Below are 16,525 nucleotides of genomic sequence, written 5' to 3'. Positions count from 1 at the left end.
CAGCCTCCTTGGCTCACCGAGACCAAGCTCCGCTTCCCACCTACTGCCCGCTGGTGACTATTTACTTCCCTCTTCCAACATTCAATCCGTGAGCCAGATCCTCAGCTCCTGTCACCCTGTGACCTCTTCTCGCTCGAGGAGAGATGAGCCCCCCTACACCAGCTGATCTTCCAGCTCAGAGCTGACGCTGCGTGGTGCCCGCCCTGCAGGAGTTCACAGGGCTGTGACAAAGCCAGCAGGTCCCCGCAACGAGGTCAGCACCCAGCACAGCCACAATGGCTGCTCATTACTTAGAGAAAATAGGCGATTCTTTCCCAGGTACATTTAATTACACATGTCTGAGCTGAAAACGGAAATAACTGCTTTAATTATGATTAGTAATGAGCTGACACATCTTTGCAATATTTGATTATCAGACAATATACAAATATTAGACATTTCTCCATCAACTTTTTCATTGCAATATTAAGTTAATGACAAAATATAATGGCAAGGGATGTATTTGATACCCTGGCAAGATTACCTGGCTCCAGCAATCTTAGCCACAATTTCTATTTGTGTTGCACTTTCTTCTTTGGCAAGCAAAGGAATCGCTCACTGCTGTGTGACCCGAATACTGTCTCTGTTCATCTGGTTTTCAGGAAAGTGAGGTTTTGTTCAGCCTTTGCCCAGGAGAACTCCTTGGGAAGAGCCACATGGAGCCTAAATAAATGATCCAGGTTTGTGCTCTGTATGTTAAAGAACAAGACTATCTCATCTGCAGTGGCTCTCGCTGCTACCACTAAATGCCCTCATACTTATTTTGTGGGGGTTTTGTTCTTTTTTTATATATAATATATACATTTTTTCAGCAGCATTTCCTCCCTTTCAGGGTTTGTCTTCTGTGCTTAGTATCAGCATAAAGCAACGAAAAAAATAAAGCATATTACTACAAATTCCCACGTACTAGTACACAGAGTACAGAACACATTTTAATGGACCTGGCTTATGAGATTTGCATGGGTTTACATGAAGATTATTTGACTTTTTGCAACAAACTGCTACTCAGCAATCCATGTGCCCAAATTTAGGCCAACACCGGCAGCTTACTGGAGCTTAAGGCTGGTATTTTAACAAGCTCCTGTATTTTTATTATGAAAAGGTAATCAGCAGAACAACTCTATAAACTCTGGCCCATTTTCCCCCTGCTGTGATTTACTCTACCGCACGGAGAATACTGGCAAAGTCTCAGACTACCTGACAGAGAATACACTGGTATTTCAGACTCCACTTGCCTTATGTTTCAACATTTCCATTTCATAAAGGTGGGTTTCAGTCAACTAAATTAGTTTCATTTAAAGCAGTTGGGCCACAAAATGTACATCCTGGTTACAACTGAAAAACACTGCTCTCAGAACACGCGTTGTTTGTTCCAAAGCACACCTACTGTTTCCAGCAAAAGCCAGAGCAGATACCTGGACCGATAATGCTGTATTTAAATGATTTTATTTTTGGTAATTTGCAACGCTTGAAGGACCAGCACAATTTAATAACTTACCAGTGATTTCATTACAGATTTGTTAGTTTGCATAAATATTCAAGTAAATGTATCCAACTGTAAAATAAGAAGTTACTGTGGTGAAGATAATGAGCACAAAGGACATCGTTTATTGATATGCTTCAGAATTAGATGTAAGTGTGGTTCAGCATGTTCAATTTCATAATAAAACCCACTGCTCTGAAAACACAGGCACTGGCTCCACAGCAATTACTGGATTCAGCAGGATGTTGGTTTTGGCAAAAAAAATGATCAAAAAAGTCAAGTGGGCAACTGACAGCCACTTGATCCAAAATAAAATCCATTTAATAAATAGCATGAAATTTTAGAACAGGAGAAAAACAGGGGGTGGATTGGCATTTTAATGTGACCAAAGGGAGAGTGAAGTTCAGTGCCCACTTGAAAGCCTCAGTTCTACCAAATCCATACTCTTGTCTCACCAAATTCAAGAGCATCAGGCTGTATATCTGCCTGAACGCTATGTATTTGCAGCTCTGCAATCTGATGAGAAAGAAAAGCTTTGATATATAAATTTCACTAGGGAACATCCCTTGTCTTTAGCACAAAACTGAGATGCTTTGTCTGACCTCTACAAACACAATTCATCCTGGTACTGAGAGCTATTGATCGAGGTCCGGATACTTGTGGCTCCTGCCAAACCTCAGCAGAAAGCCTGGATCTTCAGGCCTGGGTATACTAAACATGGGCATATATATTTGTATACCAACAAACATCAGCCAGCAGGTCGCAGAGGTAGGTCTAAGCGCACCTTCTTACCTCGCTTGGTCATTTTAAAATGGTTTATTGCTACAGTATCCAAGCTCACATTTTTAATAGTAAGGATGATTAACTACAGCCCAGGGGAACAACAGGTCTCTGTCACTTGAAACAATTAAAAATAACTCGTGATGACAAGCTCCATTTAGACTGGGATTTGTAGTCTTGGCACAGGAATAAGTAGTGATTTTTTGGCCTATTTTGTAGAGAGGTCCTACTTGGCGACCATAACTATTTCTAATGATCATAAAAGCCAAGAATCCATTAAAGTACTATTAAATTAGGACATGAATTTGCCATTATTTAGCAAGCAAAACACAAGACCATTGTGGACGAGTTCCAAGTGTCTGTAACAAGAAGATGGATGGCCTGAGCATTCTGCGGGTGACAGTGCTGAGCATTAGCAATACCATCCAGGCATCTCACCCTAGTGGGAATTGCCCAGTGATTCACTGCTACATTTCAAATGCCACAGTTGTTGCAATGGGGCTTTTTGTTTATCTGCTGTCAGATTTTAAGGCATCAATTCTGAAGCAGAAAGGGTATAAGAGATTCACTGCAGCAGCGTCATGCAATTTGCTATCCAAAGCACGTTATTTGCTCTGTTTAATTGAGCAAGATGGTAAGAGCTAAGCACATTTTGCTTGGCTGTCAGAAAAGAGTGAGTTAGCTTGGCAAGTAAAACTGGCCAAGGAAACACTTTAGTTGTGTATCAAGCAGAACTGAAGCTCTCCAGGAACATCAGTTAATCCTGTTGCTATTGCTGAACAATACTGAAGTAGCGCACATTTCAAATTGCTGTGTAACGTGGATGTTTATTCATTTCACAGACCAAGCAGGAGTATGCAGGGTGGGCTGACCAGAGTAGCACACCAGAAAGTGGGACAGTTAACAAAAAAATGTGGTTTTACAGCAAATATTTTCACAAACTGAACTCAAATCCTGAGCATAGCATTATCCCAAAGAAATACAATAAATATTCTGAAAAATTTAAAGTATTTATCTTTAGATTTTCAAAACAAAATATTTTACTTATTTTTAACTATATTGTCTGCTTTTAAATTGACCAAAAAAACCCCAAATTAAAAAGAAAGTGAGTAAAAGCAAATGAAAAAGCGTGTAAAAAAGTGAGAAAGAAATATCTGGAAGTGTAATGAGCTGATTAGTCTGAAAAAATGTATTACAGTCTAGAAACCTTTCCACTTGTTACTTTTTTCTCAGCAAATGTGTTTTTTCAACTTTGTATGAACCTGAAAAAACATGTTGAATTTTTGCTGTGGCCAGTGAACTTCCTAGCCTTCTCCTCTCACATCGAACTATTATCAGAGCAGCTCTTCACATATCTACACCTGACAATAGTTCTATCAACAGCCTTCACAGTGCTCATCCCTGTGCCGTTAACCACAAGGAAACCAAGCCCCGAGTTTCAGTCAATTGGCATTTGGTACCTTGCACCAGCCTTGGATGCGGCACAAGGGCAGCATGCTATGTGAAAAACACCACACTGTATATTGGTTTCTCTGAGAGCATCTTATGTAAAATAAAGATTACAAAAATAACAGCAATTTACTTACTGTAAACATAACTGTCATCAGAAAAAAATTTCTGTACTGCTGCAAGTACTTAATTGCATATATTTTCATCATGCAAATAATACTCAAAGCTTGATCTGTATCTAGAATTCAACATCTTTACTTAATTTAGGAATGGTTTTTCATATAAATTAGTGTTAGCTTTTTTTTTTTTAGTGCAGTGGTTTTATGGATATGCTCTGTCAGAAATAAAAGATGATTTGCAAAATAGGCTAGCAAAAGAATAAACCAGGCTGTCTCTGAATGATACTAAAATTTTTGCAAATTTTATGCAAGTACCATGACATATCTACGGGTTTTCTGTATCCTTAACACAGACCTGCACAGTTCAACCTACATTCCACAGCTCTTCTTTGCAAGAAACAAGATTTAGGATTCTCTGGCATTAGTTCAGCCTGAAACTCAACTGAGAGCTGTCCAGAATTCCTGCTGCAGAGAAATGAATTGTTAATTTGCAACCCTTCTTACCAAATTAGCAGGAGATAAGGTCAAAGGATCCAGACAATAAGAGAACCACATCAATTAGGAAGGTACGCAAAGGTAAGAGTGCTTACATGGATGCTGACTTTTATCAGTTAACGGTAACAAATTTATCACCAGATTCCAGCCTCTGCTGTTAGAAAAGCCTCATTAATTGTTTTGCAGCTCTCAGGGGCAAAGTGTAACAAGAGTTGGGGAACCTTCCCTTTCCCTAGCAGGAGGTGCTGGCCCTGTGCTACCCCTCTATGTAGGAAAGCAATGAATCTGTTCAAACAAAGCTCATTCCACCACCCCGGACCTTCAAGATTCATCCAGAGGGTCTTAGGACACTGGGAGATGCCAGGCCAGCCTGCCCACCTTCCGCTGAGCCGAGCTGCAAGGGGAAGAAGCTAATCCCTTTGTCTCCAGAACCTGCTGCATGAGCAAGACCAAGTCAGAGCAGGGTCTACTTCGCCAGTCCTGCGAGCAGGCACAATGCATTTGTTGGGTTGAAGGCCCAGACAACAGAGTCCTACATTCTTTTGACAAACTGAAGATAGAAGAAAACTTAGGATAAAAGCATTTTGTTGTGTGTGTGGAGCATTACTCAAAAATGCAAGTGGAATAAGGAAGTATTTCTTCCTCCCAAAACCTACTTCAGAAAGATGTTTCTGATGGTGAAGAAAAGCCCTTGTTTACTCTTCCTTAAGCCTATCCCATTAATGGCACATTCTGTCCTAGAGGGAGGATTTAGCATGTAGAATCTCCAGACATTGGTGAAAGGTTTAAGTGCTCATGCCTGTAGCACTTTATGCCATTTCCCCACAACACACACAATGCTCACAGTACTCGTTGACAAAAATCACGAACTGCCAGACCAGGGCTGGAGGGCTCTTGGGAATCCCCTGCAGCAGAAACTCCATCTCATATCGCGCTTCGTATTTCTAGTGTGAATTTCACTACTAACCTTTGGAGGGATTTGGGCAGGCAAAGCTGTTCAGCGATGCTGCACCATTTCTGCTGCTGTTCCTTTGTTTCCTTTCAAGCAAAAAAATGTCTTTTTCTTGTGACTAGAATCCCGGGATTAATGTAACCATTCTGTAAACATATCCCCAGTAGGGCACTATGCCATTTAAGTCACCAACCTCTGCATTCTCTTACCAAAGCAAATCTCTTGGTTTTGAATTGTATGAAGTGCATAATTTAACTAAAAATGAGAGGAGGAGAGTGGGGTCTGGTCTGAGGGGAAAGCAGAGTCTGGTACCTGATCATTTTATGTTAGCAAACCGTGGTCTCAGAGAGCTTTATAACATAAAAGAAATTAACCTTACAGCATGCAGTAATGAAGCTGTGCTCCATGCTCGTGACTGGGGAAACAGCCTCCGAGAACCAAATTTATTGTCTCAGTTACACCTCTGCAACTCTGCAGACTTCCACGCTGCGTACAGATAAAGGCAGACTGGAGCCAACAAAGATGACTTGATTTTCCAGGGTTATGGGACAGTCAATAAATGAGCCAGCACTGAAAACAAGGATCCTGGTGCTCTTATCACTAGAATAATTACTAATTATGACACTAAGTACTTGAATAAAAATGTATTATGTTAATATTAGAGGTCATTAGAGGATATAATCATGTGTGCTGAGGTGGCAGTTAAATCACTCAGTAAAAGGCAAGGTTCATATTATTTCAGAGATGCAAAATGACAGAATAGTTTTCCAAGCTGAGCTATACTTCACACTGCTAATTACTGATGATAGCTGTTCATCTCCTCTTGAACTTAATTTATCCTGGAAACTGTCAGATAGCAGGACCTGGACTTTTTCACTCAAGTACATCCTTGAAACAATTCCACATTCTTGCAGTTTATATTAAAAACCCTATGCTTCAACTAAAGACTCTTTACTTTTTACTGCATCGACATAAGGAGATCAAAGATGGGCAGCTCACCTCACGAGCTTGCTCTGAAAATCTCTGCCAGCAAACAAACTGTGAAATGCAACTTTTATGTCTTTACTCAATTTCAGCTTTCATGAACTCTCCCCTCTGATCCTGCGAATTAGCTTTCAATCTATTTTCTCCTACCACCATATAAAAATGCACATATTGCAATATTAAATTCACAGAGGTAATTAATGAGGAAGTTTTTGCTGATGCTTGGCTCAAAAGGAGCAAAATCTGGTTTGCTTTCTACAAAAATCTCAAGAGGTTATTATTCCCTCCTGATCCTCAGCTAGAACCCTAATTAATTAAGAGTAAGTTTAGAAAAAAAAAGAAAAGCACCCAAAATTTTAATTGCATTCACATTTTGCAGGTACACTAAAATCAAGCAAATGCAAGCAGGCAAACATGGATCCCACTTTGAAGACCAGTGATATTAAAGAGGATTTCAAGCTGAGAGATTTTCATCTGTGAAAGTTATGATCTGATAGACACATCACAAAGAATTAGTCTGAACGCAGAACCAAACTCCACACCACACAATGCGGCAGGCTAACTGCTGAAGACAGAAATTACACTCCAGTTTTGCAAGGCACACCAGCACATGTGTAATATGAGGCAGCCGAGCGGTCCCACAAACCGATGAGGCTACTCACCTACACACAAGCATTTTGCTGAGAAGAATCACCTAACCAAGTTTGTTTGCAAACCATCCTTTCATCAGCAATCCCATTGTGCTGGGAAAAGTGCTGTATCCACAGGGAACCCATACAGGTTGTTGATAATAGTAAAATGAAGCCTAAAATCTGCTCACTGCAATTGCACAGCGTGTTTAGTGGATGACTGTTTCCATCCCTCGGCACCGCAGGTAAAATTTACAAGGCAGAGGAGCATTTCACAGAGGTTAGGTTCCCTATTTCACTGTTTTCCTTTTCATGTTATTATAATTCCACTTTTTCTAATATAGCCTGTTGACGCCGTCATCTGTCCCGTGTCCCCTCAGCTTCATGCGTGTAAGCGGATACTTAAACGTGAAGCAGCCAGTACTTAATTTCTCTGCTAATAGAAGTAGTGAAGAAATGCCACTTACTTCCACTCTTAAGCAGGTGCTGTTCCTCTTCCTTCAGCCTGTTCTGGGTGAGACGTAGCATGTTTGCTGCTTCCTGTAAGAGGTGAAAACAACTGAATTAGGAAAGCTGCCACACTGCCCAGTCAAGTAGCTAATTGAAGGGTTTTCACAACAGTTGAGGGCACTCACAGGTAGAATGAGAATCGAAAATGTCATCATTGAAATATTTTATGAAAAAAAGGTCTTAATTGAATTATGGGAGCTCCTACTTTGCCCACGAGGGTCAGGATAGAAAGCATATACTCAGGTAAAACAGTGCACTGAAAATCAACCAAACATTCCCACTGGCTGAAACCTCACTTATCACATAGAAAATGAGTTCATTTGTCTTCATCCCACAGAAAATTACCGCTGTTACAGGATGCAAGTAGCTTTCTTTGGAAAGTAGTCTTTGGTAGTTGTTTTCAACCAATACTCCACTAAACACCAGAAGTGGTTTGTGAAATGACTGCAGCCTCGTAACACACAAACCAAATCAGAATAAATTCACACATTTCCAAGCATGCAAACAAAATAGGAGCAAAAAGCCTTATCAATAAGCTGGAGAAGTAGAGCCATACACCGCACTATAGTATTCGGGTGCAAAGCAGAACCGTGACAGTAAGACGTCACAAGGCATTTTGTTAATTTTCTTTTTTGGAATATAGCAGGTTGTTAGATAAAAACATGCTGAGAAGCACTACTGTAATGACAGCATGATAAAGTTATGACAAATGCAGTCCAGAGCAAAGGGGGAAAAGACAGACAGAGTAGTGGTCGCTGTGCTGAGAACAGAAGCAAATCACAAGTCTCAACCCATTCAAAAGAAGGCCAATGGTAACAGAAAATGTTACAAAAAGGCCCACAAGGACTTCAAAAACCTAAGAACTGCGCAGTCAACCGAGTAAGAAGCCTGACAGCCCAGAAGGGAAGAAGCAAGCTGATGGCAGCAGGGCAGTGGCAGTTAAGACAGACATTCTCATTTCAGCAAAATGGATTAGTAAGAAAACATGGCTAGCTCTGCAGACAGTAACTGATGAGAGTAATTTTAATCTTCTAGCACGCATACACTTGCAGAACATCACAGATGAGGTAGACTAAAGGACTATTTGATTGCTGAACACCACAAAGCAATTGGTTCACTGAGTTCATGAAGTCCTCCACCCAGTTAGGAATAAAATCTAGCAAACTTACCATGAGACCGAACTTTAGGAGCTAAAGTTCACTATTCCAATAGCAGCATCAGACATAAAAATATCTTTTTAATGTCAGCTAGTTTAAATTTGGGTAATGTTAATGGTGAATAGCAAACTAAACATGATGGAGAGGGTAAGATATGAACGCATACAATCAGATTCAGATAGAACCAACAATACTAAACAGGTGGCAAACTACTGATGGAAGGATTTAGCCACACATTTTCCTAATTTTAGTGTCTTCAATTCCAGTCAAGCACGATGAGTAGATGGGAAAGTTAATTAACTGTGGATTGAACTAGGATTTTTCTGAGTCGTTAATATTTCTATGTAAAATATGCTTATAATTAAAACCATCAGTTGCTATGACATAGTAAAATCTGCACATTTACAGTGCATTTGCAGAAAGGAAACATGGACTTAGTCTGAATATCCATGGGACAGAGGGAAGAAAGTAAGAAGAGCATCTGAAAATGGTTGAATGGTGGGCAAGCTTTTCACACTTCCAGGTGGAAATGTGTACCCATACGTATGGCAATAGTGCACTAGCTGAGAAGGGACGATCTCCTCCCACCAACCTCTAAGTAGCAGCGAGCCACCAAGTCCCACCCAACACACAAGGAAGTTGCTGGAAACAGAGGCCTGGAGGCTGGGTGAGGATGCCCCACAACTTGGCATAAACATCTATGTCTTGGGAGTTGAAATTCATGCTGAAAAAGGTTGCAGAGAAGATGCTTACAGGTGGTAAGGGGAAGTGATATGTCACCTGTACCTGGTGAGAAAACCCGCTCGGTGCCTCTCAAGGCCACAGAGTGAATAACTTCTGATCCAAAAATCTGCTTTGGACAATCATGCAAATTGTCTGCTGTACAAACTCTCCAGTACTAATAGAGACAAGGGCTCCATGGATGCTAGGAAGACTGCTAACGATTGCTTGGGACTGTAAAAATAACACTGTAAAACTGAAGCAGGCATGGCAGCTTCCAGGGCTATAAAGCAGAAAGGTCATGATGCAAAATCATACTGAATGACACACTCCAGCCACAACTTGCAACAATATAAACTTGAAATCTCTGAAACCATAGATAGATGTTTCTGTAGGGAGAAGCTAATTCCATCTGCAAGAACAAGGAAGGAAAAGGCACAAGCATGTCTTAATAACGTTTCATATAGATACAGAACATTTTTAACACCCTATTTAGGAAACTGCCCTTCTTTTGTAATTACTTCTGTAAGGAACAAATGACAGAAAAGTGTGACCAAAGATGAAAGAGAAGATGCAAGGATGCTGAGGATGGTGCGGTTATGGTAAGTGGGCCAATAAAGGTTACCTGCCTCCTCTTGGTCCATGCTGTTGACCGTGATACAAGTGATCTCCACATAGCAACAACTCATCTGCACGCCGCCTGCAAATCTGCACAGCTCAGTTCAACTGAGAAGGGGAACTACTGCAATGATTAACATTCTCCATCCTCCTCAGTGTTAGCAAAGCTTTTTTAAAGACTGATGACAGTCAAAATGAATGTGGACATGAGGCAAAATTTTCAGAGGTTCCTAGCTACCAGTGTTTCCCTTGGTCTCTGTAGCACATGCCCGTCCCAAGACCTCCCTCTCTAACAGTGGGTCCCAACATTTTCTGACTGAGCCTCACAGCTGCATATTCTTTTCCTACCTTGTCCTCCCTATCTGGTTTCTTGGTTTCTCCCAGTCAGTCTTAAGATTTAAAGATGGTCAGTGGTTTAAACAAGTCTTGCCCCTGCCCCAGCAAGCATTTATGACACAGCCTCCCCATTGCTATGTCTTTGGAACAATGGAGTAAGGAAGGGATCAATCAGCCATCTGAATTTCAACCTCACTGGCTGTTGCAGCCTACACAGTGCATATGGCAAAGAAAATCTACAGGGAGGAAAAAAAAAAAAAAAAGACATCTACCAAATGTCATGGGGACAAATTCATAAACTCATGTCCTGGTTTTAGCTGGGATAAAGTTAATTTTCTTCTTAGTAGTTAGTATAGTGCTGTGTTTTGGCTCTGATGTGAGAACAATGTTGACAATGCACTGATGGTTTTAGTTGTTGCTGGGTGATGTTTATACTAAATCAAGGACTTTTCAGTTCCTTGGGCCCTGCCAGCCAGAGGGCTGGGGGAGCACAGGAAATTGGGAGGGGACACGGCCAGTACAGGTGACCCAAGCTAGCCAAAAAGTTATTCCATACCATATGACATCATGCTGAGTATATAAACTGGGGGAAGAAGAAGGAAGGGGGGGACATTTGGCATTATGGCATTTGTCTTCCCCAGTAACCATTACATGTGATGGAGCCCTGCTTCCCTGGGGACAGCTGAACACCTGCCTGCCCATGGGAAGTGGGGAATTAATTCCTTGCTTTGCTTTGCTTGTGCATGCAGCTTTTGCTTTACCTATTAAATTGTTCTTATCTCAACCCTGGAGTTTTACATTCCTTTCTGATCCTTCTCCCCATCCCTCTGGGTGAGGGGGAGTGAGCAAGCAGCTGTTTGGTGCTGGGTTGCCGGCTGGGGTTAAACCACAGCAACTCAGAAAATGTCCACAGATCAGTGAAATAATGGGTACAGATATAATCATTGCCTGATACTGTGATTACAGGCACAAGTTAAGACAGCTGTAGCTGGCAATTCAAAGTCAGTCAAATAAGCAGTCACCCTGCGCTGCACCCCGGGCCGCTCGCTCCTTCCCTTTTTTCACTCTCTCACTCTGGTGCAAGCATTTGTGCAGCGACACATAAGAAACCTGGTGAAAACTAATCCATCAAAACAAAATTAAGCCAGGCAAACTCCTTGTTGCAGTTCAGCATGCGGCTACACAAATTCTTGACAGGCACAGTGGAGGATAAGATGTTGCAGTTGTGGGAAAAACAGCAGGGGTAGGAAGATGGGGTACTGTTTGTTTCAGCTTCAGTGCTGGTTTATGAACTCAAAATACAAGATAAATGAAGTCTAAGAAAATGGTTTAACCATACATACGAGCCACTTCTCCCCCTTTCCTCTAGCCTCTTACTTGTGCTGCTGTCAGCAGCTCAGCTGATGTTGTAGCAAGCCAGCCCAGAGACTTAACTGGCAGGAAAAAGTTGGTTTTCTACTGGTTTATGTTTCTGAATCACTCAATGCACACTCAGTCAAACGCTGCTGTCAGCCCAAGGGAGTTGCTGGACTGTACATTGTCCCTTTCAAGAGTAGCCCATCACTCCATCAGTTCAGCTGTGCTGCCAAACTACACCCTGCAAAAGCTTATCAAAACCTGCAGCAACAAAAACTTTCAAAAGGGCAGCCTCAGACCAGTTGGAACCAGGATAGCATCAGTTAAGTTCGGTTTACAGTCCTTAACAAGCAAGATCTTCAAAGAAGGGGGCAGAAGCGATGGGCAGATCATATATCTAGAAAGTAAATGGAATTTATCATGTAATTTTTTAAAGTTACATATTTACTTAAAAGAATCCATGGCGAAATCTTAGCTCTGTTAAATTAGTGAAAGAATTATAACAGCTTTATTGGTTTAAGATTTTGGGTGTAAAACCAATGACAACTTATAAACAGCGGAGTCAGTGGTAGCTTCAGCTTCTCTTTCTACCTGCTGCTTTTAATGACTGCTGTCATCAGGCTGCAGCTTTTGGCCTCAGCGGCTTCCACCTTCACTGCAGACACCACTCCCCACACTTCACATTATTCACACTTAACAGCCACGATTTATATCAGCTCAGTGAAAACAAGACCATGCTGATCAGAGATGCTGTTCTGTTTTAGGCTGGCCACCTCTGTGTGACCCAGGGCTTCTCAAATGTGACAAGGGAGAGAAGCTAAGGGCGTGACGGACCGTAACACCATAGATACTCTTTCAACACATACACGTCGTACAACGGACTAGCACTCCACACAGGACAACAGTCCAGCTTTCTGCGCGGAGTGGCAGAGTGACAGCTCCATGAAACAAGAGGTGTAGCCTTGACCTCGTGAAGCACCTGCAGGGAACAGCCTGGGCACCTCGGGATGCTGTACGAGCCGGAGCCAACATTTAGGTGCCCTGTTCAGTCTCTCCAGTAAACAAACAAGGCTGAAATGCTGCAGGCAAACGCTGCATGTATCTTACTCTACAAGTAAACTTTACCCAAATTAAAGTGGCCGCATACACTGTGGAATCACAGTATCAAATTAATGCAATTAAAGTGCCAATTAGCACAACCCAGACCCAACCTGCCCTGTCAGAGGGAGCTCCCAGACCTTTCAGGACAGCAGAGATCACTGAGGCTGAAAATCCTGCTTTAGAGGCAGAGATGGAACTTTTCCTTCTCTCTCTCATACATTATGCAGCGTTTTCTAGGTGTAAATCTGCCCTTCAATGAGTAATCAAATCAATCACTTTGCAAACTCAAAGCAGACAGCTTAGTGAAATGGGCAGCAAGGCAGGACTGTGTTGCTAATGCTTAGAACAACCCCAGCTCCAAGGGACCTTCAGAAGCCACCAGCCCAACCTTCTGCTTGAAGAAGGATCAGACCAGAGTGGCTCAGGGCTTGAGCTCGTTGGATCTTAAAAACATCCAAGGAGAGAGAGACCTATCAACTTGTCTGGGCAACCTGTTCCAATACCTGACTATCCAAATGGTGAAAAAGTTTCCTTATATCAAGTCAGAACTATTTTTCATTCCTAGTAACTTATTCATGTCTTTTAGAATCAGGGCTCAGTTCACCTTAGTCACCTGTCATGTCACCAGCCTCCCTCAGCAGGCACCTTATATTGTGACACAGAAGCAAACGGTCTATACAGAGACAGCAGCAACAGGAAATAAAGAATACTTTTGTTGAAATACTAGGACAAACAAAGGCTTTTAAAACAAGTAAGTTTCACCTATGTTTACAATCAACTGTGCTTTTTTCATGCCCAATTCAGCAAGAAAGTTACCGGTCTTCTACAGCACACTGAATGCACTAAAGACAAATGTATATTTTTTGCAGAACAGAGTCTGAACGAGAACAATACAGATATTCTGTATCTCAGTCTACTTTAATTGGCAAGGCAGATGGCTTTCCATCTCACATCTGACTATGAAAGTCTTTGGCATTCCAAACAGCAATAGAACAAAACACATGGCTGTTTGGCAGAATGTTTTAATATAATCTAACCTATTGCTCTTCAGACAAATAAAACGTCAATTGTGAGTTCCTGCAGCAGGGTAAATGGAAGCTGACTCTGAAAATATTTTTTTACAGAAAACTATGGAAAAGCAGAGCCTGAGAAATGCTTTTTCATTTATTGACTATGCTTTCTAATTTCTTTAAGAGAAAGATTACTGAACAGCATGCAATTACAACGACATGCAAACTACACACAACCTTGTGCAGGGTCTGGGATGGGGGAGATTGGTTGGGGCTTTTTTGTTTTTAATCAGAGGCCAATATACCACCATGGAGAATATTCTCCAGCAGCAGCCTCACAGACAACTAGCTCTGCCACTGACCCGGTGCTTGCCTTGAGGCAAGCGATCCAGGATTTCAATAAGCCACATGGTTTCTTGCCTGCCAGTCCCTTACGATACCCCTAATGCTGCTAAGTATTGGCTTAATAACATCAAGCTGCTGAAATCAGGAGATAGAAGACAACTCTGCCCCTGCAGATTGCAAAGCAGCAAGTCTAAAAGGCTCAAGATCAGAAAGAATAAAATGACGCAGTATATGATCATTTGAAACATGTCAGCTGTTTCTAAGTTAAACTCAAACTTCTGTTGGGAAGGTTGTGCAGAAAACAGTACCAGGATTTTGAATATAAAGAATCTGTGCCCTGCAGCCAGCTGCCAGACAACATGGTTACCACTAAGGAGAAAGAAAAGGGAAAGAAGTGGGGAAAAATAGGAAGGGGGTAGGTATAGAAGAATGGGACAATTGCAGCTCGCTCTTTTTTTGTTTGGATGCTGGCATTTTAATTTTTGCCTAGGCTATGCCTTCTGTTCTCAGGCATCATCCCAATCCCAGAAATCTATGCTCTATGTATAACCTTTTCATCTTAGTAAGGGAAAACAATGTTTCCTTCTGCGGTTTTTTTTTTTCCTTGTGATTTGCCAGAGAATAGCAGTAAACCTATTGCTCTATAGTACACTTAAAGCGAACCATTTTGATGATGGATTGAACCACCTCATCTTCACCTTGCCTATTAATCTCAGCAGCTGCTTCTTGCTTTGTTATAGAACAAAGCGGCTGAGAATAGCTCTTGGTACACGCACACAATGACATTTGTTTTTCATAATAGAGTGTTGCCACTCATTCAGCAGGGGTGAGATATAAGGAAGAGGAGAAATTGTGCAGTGCCTGAACAGAGAATGTGACAGCACTTTTAATAAGAGGAAGCCTGCTAGCTACAACAGAAAGGTAAGTGAACACATCACTGAGGTTGCACAGCTAAGGTTCACGATAGCATGAGGTACCAACTAACCTGGAACTGTTCTTAAAGAATAGTAGATGACACTTCCTATCATGCTGAACTACTACTAAATACCTCGCTCTACATTCCCGTCCAGTTTTATTATTTGAATTGGAACATGGCTATAGTTATGCCTGACTAAAAGTGACTGCAATGCTATGGGGTTTGTTCCTTTTTATTCTGTTGAGGAATGAAGATTATGGGAAAGAGAGAAGATCTATCTGAAAAAGTGGGACAGAAGACTCTTTACCAACAGGCTCACTAACCTATGAGGAGGGCTTCAGACTAGGTCTGTCAGGGAATAATGATGATAGTGATAGCCTGACCAGAAACAGGGGCACTGTGAACAGTGAAGGGGAAGCTCTGGTATGTTCCGTGTGATGGCAGCGCAAGTGGGATCCCACTCAAATGCCCCAACACAAGTACATACAATCAGGAAACAAAACAGGGGGAGTTAGAAGATGCATAGGTGCATAGCTTTGATCCCATCAGGATTACAGAAATGTGGTGAGACAGCTTTCATGTTTGGACGATTGCACTAGGTGAATATAGGTGCTCTAGAAAGGACAGGCTGGGAGATGAGGAGGGGTTGCTCCCTCTGCAAAGCATTCTGAATGTGCGGAACATTGCCTTCTGATAGGTGATGAGCCCTTTGAGAGTTGGTGGTTAAGGATCAGAAGTCAAACTGCTGACCTATGAAACAACACAGATCACACTGCATAAACTAATATTCATTTTAACCTTGAACTTTTAAATGCTTATTGTTAACAGACCATCCCACTTCAGTAAAAAAGACAAAACCAAGTCACAGCTGGCAATATGACCAGAGTGGTCTTTTGGTTTCCCATCTCTTGTCTACAGTCTTTTGACTGGGACTTTTGTTTTCCTACAAAAGTTACCAAAACTTAAAATTAAAGATTTCCTTTCCATATCACATGACGTTGCACACACTAAACAGTGTAGAACCACAGAGAAGCTGGCTTGCAGCTACTTAGAGCCAGCAACAAAGTGGGACTCTGGCTTTCTGGCACTGAGATAGATTTTGCATCTAGAGGTTATTCTTCTTTACCTGATGACACCACCTCAGTAATTATGAAGTGCTGTCTCTGTGACAGAGCTCTCTGACGAACACAGAAGCAGCAGACTCCCTCAAACCCCCAGTATTAGGTGAAGTACAGTGCTTTAGAGAATGTGGTCTTCAAACAAATGCTGCTCCAAATAGAGTTCTGCCCCAGAAAAGAAAACATGACCTTGTTCTAGCAGATTCTCTGGATCCCTCATTAATGTTCATGCTAATGAATACTTAGCTTTTACAGACATTTATGCATCCTTGCCATTTTGGCCTGGCCTGAGGAGCATCTGAAAGCCATCACCACTGGCCATTTAAACTTTTATAGAGGTCATCCTTCCAGTGGATGAACACACATTTAATGAATTGAAAATCATCAACACCTATTATAAGACCATCT

The 16,525-nt window shown here is 41.7% G+C and overlaps 1 protein-coding gene across 5 annotated transcripts in view; it reads right to left on the bottom strand.

Annotated features, from left to right (window-relative positions):
* CLUAP1 (clusterin associated protein 1) overlaps positions 1–16,525 on the bottom strand; it is a 68,732-nt gene that overhangs the window by 14,439 nt on the left and 37,768 nt on the right. For all 5 annotated transcript variants that reach the window (XM_027801874.2, XM_027801871.2, XM_027801873.2 and 2 more), the window contains one exon: positions 7,398–7,470. In XM_027801874.2, the coding sequence (XP_027657675.1) occupies positions 7,398–7,470 (73 nt within the window). The remainder of the gene's footprint in view (positions 1–7,397; positions 7,471–16,525) is intronic.

This window comes from Falco cherrug, chromosome 4, assembly GCF_023634085.1.
Source record: "Falco cherrug isolate bFalChe1 chromosome 4, bFalChe1.pri, whole genome shotgun sequence".
NCBI classification, from domain to species: domain Eukaryota; kingdom Metazoa; phylum Chordata; class Aves; order Falconiformes; family Falconidae; genus Falco; species Falco cherrug.
Note: the sequence above shows the minus strand (reverse complement) of the source record. Positions and strands in the feature narration are given on the sequence as shown.